The 7,500-nt window shown below is 40.7% G+C and overlaps 1 protein-coding gene across 1 annotated transcript in view; it reads right to left on the bottom strand.

Moving 5' to 3' along the window:
* Positions 1 to 7,500, bottom strand: part of col6a1 (collagen, type VI, alpha 1) — a 32,120-nt gene that overhangs the window by 9,147 nt on the left and 15,473 nt on the right. The window contains exons 22-25 of the mRNA XM_080440465.1: positions 6,529 to 6,591; positions 6,270 to 6,320; positions 6,095 to 6,130; positions 4,806 to 4,868 (exon numbers count right to left, since the gene is read on the bottom strand). Coding sequence (XP_080296591.1) covers positions 4,806 to 4,868; positions 6,095 to 6,130; positions 6,270 to 6,320; positions 6,529 to 6,591 — 213 coding nt within the window. The remainder of the gene's footprint in view (positions 1 to 4,805; positions 4,869 to 6,094; positions 6,131 to 6,269; positions 6,321 to 6,528; positions 6,592 to 7,500) is intronic.

Here is a 7,500-nt window from a genome sequence, read left to right as displayed (position 1 = left end):
TTTTGCCCATATGTAGAGATCTCTGTATCTGTCTGTCTGCCTGTGTCCCTTTTATGCCCATACGAACATGGAGATCTCTGTATCTTTGAATTCTTTGGCCTATTGGCAGCGTGCACAATACATTTGACTCATATTGGTGCAGTGGTGTGCGGGAATAGCTGCAGACAGACACACAGACAGGGAGTACAAAATCATCTCCACCCTGTCTTTGGCCTGGCGGAGATAATCAATGGTTCATTGAAATGGTGATAAATGATTGAATCTGGAATCTAGAATCTCAGCAGGGTGTCTGGCTTGGGCAGAAGCTATGAAAAATCTTGACGATAGATGAGAAAAATGTGTCCAGTTGTTAACATCTGCCAACCTCTGCCTGCACAGATGGTGCAAATGACTGTTGAGAAGCAATGACAAATTAGTGTGTGTGTGTGTGTGTGTGTGTGTGTGTGTGTGTGTGTGTGTGTGTGTGTGTGTGTGTGTGTGTGTGTGTGTGTGGGGGGGGGGGGGTATATCAAGTGGAAATTTCTGGAAATTTCTCCTCACTTTGTGGATCGCATGAGACACATTTCAGGTATGTGTTGCTTTCCCCCCATGTTTCTCTAAGATCACATTTGCCTGCCAATCAGCACATATGAGACTCATTAGGGACATCTATAAATTAACATCCCTTCAGTTACTCTTAATGTCAACTTTATTAAGCCTGTATGCTTCTCTCCATTTCATTGCTATCGTCCCCCCGAAAAAAGAAGAAGAAAATAAATCATTCGGAGAATGTCACTGAATGCAGTTCAAATCTTAATCCGAGTCAGATCTGTGCTACCACTCTCTGTCAACAACGTCCAGCTGCAATGAGCAGGAGAGGTCCAACTCTGCAGCTGCTCTACTCTGTGACCCATAGCTAATCAGTGGGAGATTAGAGGGAGTTCGAACTACTTCCCTCTGGTAGACGGTACAGGGTACCAGGAGCTAACCGTAACATTTTTAAAAATTCCTTCATCCCTAATGCCATTAAGGCACTAAATGATACAATGTCTCGCTAGATTTGTTGTTTTTTCCTTTGTATTTGCCACTGTTGTCCTGTACTTTTCTTTTGCCATGAGAAAATAATTGTGTGTTGTTGCTGTTGTTGTTGTAACTGTTTGTTTTTTACTGTTGTTGAGACCGAAGACAAATTTCCACATGTGGACAATAAATGAAACTAACTAACTAACATTATGGGCGAGATACTGTAGATAAGGTGTGGATAATAAACGGCTTGCCACTCTTTCTAAGCTCTTTGTCAAATTATCCCCACTTTAAGAGCCTTGATTTTTTTTCCCACAGTTAGATCTACTTCAAAGTGGGTGAGGGAGTGGATTTGTCTTTGACTGAACCTAACCCTAACACTACTGACTAACTGGGAGAATGGATGTTACCACAAAATGACAAGTTTAGAGAGAGCACCGGAGTGTGTCCTGTAACTAGTAACCAGGAACTAGAATTAGTTCTGTAACTGTTAGAATCTGTTTTAGCAACTTTCAACCTGGTGTCCCTATTTTGGACATTTCACAGAGAAGAATGTGTGCATTTAGGCCAGGTGCTGGACATCAAGGATAAGAAGAAGAAAGTCTGCACACTGTTCTTCTCAAGCTCCATAAAACCTTGGAGGTCTTCATCAGGCCTGATGAAGACCTAGAAGGTCGAAACGTTGCATAAATAAAAAGGAGAAAAAGATGGTATTCTTTATCACCACGACTACAGTATTCTATGATTACAGTCGTGAAAGTGATTAAAGTAAAAGAAAAAGTTTTATGACTCATTAAGAAAAAACATCCACAGAACAGCTGTTTCGCCACCTTGACTGGATCTTTTACACATCTATGAACACAAAATGAATTAATCCAATTCACCATGTGGTGAGCTTCCTTTGTGCTGCAAATAGCTAATCACTCCAGAACGGGTAGCTTACATCACAGCATGTCTAAGAGCAGTGGATGTACTGTAGGAGGACAGGCAGACAACAGCACCACCAATCATCATGATACAGTAGATCATATTTGCCGTTTGATCTCCATTCAGAGTCATTTAAAAACAGCTGGACTATACTTCTACTCTACCTCCTATTTAAAGCCTAAAGGCAAGACAGACAGACAGACAGACAGACAGACAGACAGACAGACAGACAGGCAGACAGACAGACAGACAGACAGACAGACAGACAGACAGACAGACAGACAGACAGACAGATACTGTAGATAGAGCGAGAATGAGAGAAGATTGAGAGAAACGATACTGCACACGAACATTCCCCAGGTTAACAGGTAATGCTGACCACCTGTTAACGAAACGCACATGCGTGATTCCACTTTATTACACAAGTCAGACAGACACACACACACACACACACACACACACACACACACACGGATTCAATTACTGCACATTCCCAACTTCAAACAGTTTCTGATGTATGAAACATGGCCCATTGGCCCATATCACCCGTTAAAAATTGCGCGCACACACACACACACACACACACACACACACACACACACACACACACACACAAACACACACACGCACACGCACACACACATACATACGGAGAGATAAACTTCATATGCCGTCATATATGAGGACACATTATCAGACGTCAGTGTTGACATACCACGGTGAAGCTGTATTAATTACACAGTTTGTTAAAAGGTTATGAGGGCTGTCTGCACCTTAACCTTCTCTGACACACCCAGTCCCCCCTGGCAACAAGTAAAGCTAGTTGCTACATACATGTCTGAACAGTGTAAAAATGATATATTTATCAAATCCAAAGTAGGCCAACTGTGTTTTAACACAAAAACTGAACCGTGTAAAAACAATTCATATATAAAATCCAAAGTAGGCCAACTGTGTTTTAACACAAAAACTAAAGCCTTATTTTTTTTTGCCTTTTTTCCCCTCTTCTGCCTTTTTTGTTTGACTTACACTCAAACACCCAGTCTAATTACAGTGCATTTGATTTTTACATTTGATCCTGTTGTGTATAGTAAATGTCATTGTCCATTCAAACATACCAGCAACTGGCTGGGGGCAAAAACTTGTGGAAACAAGTATGTGACTGTTGAAAAGAGAAGAGACTTTTTGTCTGTTGAAACACAGAGAGAGTGATGAACAAGTCTTGAATGGAAAGTAATGGATTCAGTCTGGCCAGTGATCTATATGTTCAATATGGAAACTTGGAATTTGTAATATGGAATCTATTTTTAAAAAGGAATTTCACATCTCAATATCGACCATTATAAGACAGAAAGAGAAAAGCAGCTACAGTACTTTTACCCAAGCCAGAGTCAGGGAAGTTAGGGAAATTACAAAGTACAATAGTACGCCATTACATGTGAAATGAAAATCACCAACATTTTACTCTGTAGCTAAATCATTGCTACAAGTATCTATTGGTGAGAAGTCAAGACTGACTGTTAATGCAAGATCTTATGTTAAAAGCAGGCGTAAATACAATGTCTAAGTTTGAAGAAACTTCAAAAAAGAATGTGTTGCTCCAAAAGTATTATTTAAATATTTAAATGCTTCCACTAGAAAGGCTGTACAGTCCCTTCTTTACTCTTGCAGAGCAGTGACTCACCCTGCCCCACTATTAACCCATTCTTAACGAGCTCTGACTCAGTATTAATTGTCTTAATGAGCTCTAACTCACTCTGCCGCTGTATTAACACAGTCTTAATGAGCTCTGACTCACTCTGCCCCACTATTATAATTCATACTCCATCGCATCATGCACATTATTAGCTTGTAGATCTGTTGTTTTTGGCATGTAACGCCATTATTCTGCAGATTAAATTAGGCTTAAATGAGCTGTGACTCACTGTCGTAATGAGCTCTGCCTCTGAGCTGATCTGAAGGCTGAATCTAAAGCTGACAAAGTGTGACGTCCTCTCAAGGACAGGGAGGGGTCAGGGGACACGGATGTATAGGCATGACAGAAAATTACAAACATGTGCAGGAATGTTTAGGTCATGAAACACGAAGCTCGCTAATGTCATGATTTCAGCGCAAACATCACCAAGGTTAAGCCGGGGTTTAAACTAGAGCGCAAAGGGTTTTATGAGCGAGTGTACTGTCCATGCATGTATACACGCACGCACGCACGCACACACACAGACACACACACACACACACACACACACACACACACACACACACACACACACACACACACACACACACACACACACACACACACACACACACACACACACACACACACACACACACACACACACACACACACACACAGACACCCTCAAAATGAGAAATGCGGTCCCTTCATATTCTACCCTCATTTCCTGGTATCCTTGACAACGACATATACACAGCTGTCTCAGCTCAAACCCCCTTTCCCCATAGACACACACATTTGAACACAAACACACACACACACGCACACACGCACACACGCACACAAACTGCATCCCGTTAGATGTGATAAAGTGCTTCCAGCTGCGAGACAGAGAACAAGAAAAAAGAAAGAGAGAGGGAGGTAGATACTGTAGATAGATAGAAAGATAACAAACTGAAAATCCAAAGTCGTACAATAACGGGGAAAGGCATCAAAAAAAATATCGAAACAACAGAAAGAGATAAAAGATAAAAGAGAGAGTATGTCTAACTGTGTCCATAAAAAACAAAGGAGGATTGGAGTGTGACTCACATCCTGTCAGTGGTCTCTGCCAGGAAGGGGTTGAAGGGAAGATAAAACCACACAAATGGAGAGATAAAGAAAGAGACGATTCCAAAATGAAGAGAAACAGACTCACATCAGCTCCTGGTTCTCCAGGCTCCCCGTCATCCCCTTTAGGTCCAGGGGTTCCCTTTCCGCCCTTAATGTCAGAGAGTAAAGTTGAAAGGTCAGGAACACACATGAGCATGTCAACGTCTTTACACAATGTTGGCAACGGACACTACACAATCTAACTCATCCTCCCCAAGGGAACACACAGTAGACTTTTGTGCCGCTAGCTATGAAGATGTACAGTATAATGATGCACACGATGGCCCGTGCAATAGACTATTAGCTCAGAAGTAACAACAGTTCATTGCAGTAAGGACACTATATGTGACATGGTTACTGTGTGTCAGTGGTGGAAAAAGTACAAAAATTCTTTACTTAAGTAAAAGTACCAATACTGCAATATAAAAATACTCTGTTACAAGTAAAAGTTCAGAATAAAACATTTACTTGAGTAAAAGTACAAAAGTATTGGCATCAAAATGCACTTAAAGTACCAAACGTAAAAGTACAAAATGTTTGAAAATAGCAGATCTACAAGCTCACAACGCGTCGCATCGCGACGCGTTGTGAGCTTGTAGATCGGCTATTTTCAAATAGCCTAGGTATAAAATAGGGCTAAAGTGGTTAATGTATGTTTCATTATATCATAGTTTATATCTGAAAAGTAACTAGTAACTAAAGTTTTCAAGTAAATGTAGTGGAGTAAAAGTACAATATTTGCCTCTGAGATGTAGTGGAGTAGAAGTAAAAGTATTGGAAATTGGAAATACTCAAGTAAAGTACAAATACCTCAAAATTGTACTTAAGTACAGTACTTAAGTAAATGTACTTAGTTACTTTACACCACTGCTGTGTGTGCTCTTATTATTTATTTTGTCCTGCATTATGCATGCACTGTTGAGGGTGTATAGTGTATATATTATGTTCATTATTGATGGTGTTTCTTTTGAGTGCGATGTCTTTTACTTATCTTATCTTATCTTAAATTAACATCACAGGTCCCTACACACTGAGGGCGTTTATTTCTGGTGCATAATTTACATGAATTAAAACTGCTGTTTGTGGCATGAGGACATCAACACAGAACGTGAATGTAAAGAGGCAATAAAAAAAAAGAATTGAAACAAGATCACTTTTTTTACCATGAATAAAAGCATCAGCCTGTATGAATGAGGCATCTCCTAATTAACAGTTTGATGTGAATTATTTTCGCTCCCTGTGTATGTAATGACCTGAAGAATGTGTACATGCATTCAGGAGGCTAAATTTCAAGTTCATATGGCTGGTGTCAAAGGGGAAAGGTCATGAACCTACCGACTCGCCGGCATCTCCACGTGGGCCAGGGTAACCCTAAAAAAGGTCAGAAAGGTTTGTGATACACAGTTCAACACAGAAATGTCCATGCATATTGATACAGACTTGAATGACGAGAAACCTCACACAAAACCTGGCAACACTGTGCTGTTGTTAGTGTCTTCTCATACTGTACCTGGAATCCATGGCAACCCTCTGTTCCGTTTCCTGGGGCACCATCCTCTCCCTGAAACAAAGGAATAGCATTATAGACACAGTAAAATCCTTAATGGGTGTTAATTTAACTCAGATGACAAATCAATTTTGTACACTCATCTGAGATAGATTAACACTGGGCATCTAATGTGTTGCAGACTCACAAATTATTAGGCCGACACCTCTCTCTCTCTCTCTCTCTCTCTCTCTCTCTCTCTCTCTCTCTCTCTCTCTCTTACCCTCTCTCCCATCTGGCCTCTGTCTCCTGGGGCTCCCTTGATTCCTCTTGGTCCTTTGGCTCCCTGGGTGTCAATAGAACAGACAAAATAAAACATGAAATATGACATGATGATGATGTGTCTCTGTTGAAATGTAGTGGGTTGACATCATGACACAAGGGAATGGTGTACAGTATAACAAACTGTGAGTGTTTGTGTGCAGTGTGTGTGTGTGTGTGTGTGTGTGTGTGTGTGTGTGTGTGTGTGTGTGTGTGTGTGTGTGTGTGTGTGTGTGTGCGTGTGCGTGCGTGCGTACGTGTGTGTGTGTGTGTGTGTGTGTGTGTGTGTGTGTGTGTGTGTGTGTGTGTGTGTGTGGATGCGCGCTTATGAAAAACAACAAAAATAAAACATGACAAACAGTTGCGTGCATTAGCGCAAGATGAGGATAAAGGAAACATTCAGTCTAAATGTCCAGCTACAAATATCAGTGAAGTCATTATTCAGTCCGACTTCACTGTAGCCTATAGTAGCCTTTTCATAAATGATATTCATACTTATAGGCTGTCCTGAAAGTTTATAATATTTAGAGAAATTTAAAGTTTCTAATACAAAAGTAGTAGTTGTAGGCGAGAATTAGCAAGCTGTACATTTAGACTGAATTTTTCCTTTATCCTCATCTTGCGCTCCCAGCCCCGCCCCCTTGCTTCAACAATATGGGAATAGGCAGTTCGCATCACAACATGAGGTACTTTACGTAATTCATGATTTGGAAAGCTGGTGGCTTTGGCGGTCTTAATGTCCAAGAACAACTATGCCACTGAAATATTGGCATAGATAAACAAAAAGCTTTCAGACTTTCAAGGGGCTAAATACAAAAACTGTCATAATCTGCAAGATAGCTTTAATATAGTTTGAAGGCAAGGCACCAGCCTGCTCGTCATGAGAATTTATGGGTTCAGTGATGATCAGATGACTGCTTTACCTTCTGAGCCA

The sequence above is a fragment of the Gymnoscopelus braueri genome, assembly GCF_963280865.1.
Source record: "Gymnoscopelus braueri genome assembly, chromosome: 10".
Classification (NCBI taxonomy): domain Eukaryota; kingdom Metazoa; phylum Chordata; class Actinopteri; order Myctophiformes; family Myctophidae; genus Gymnoscopelus; species Gymnoscopelus braueri.
The sequence above is the reverse complement of the archived record's forward strand: the minus strand, read 5'-3'. Positions and strand labels throughout refer to the sequence as shown.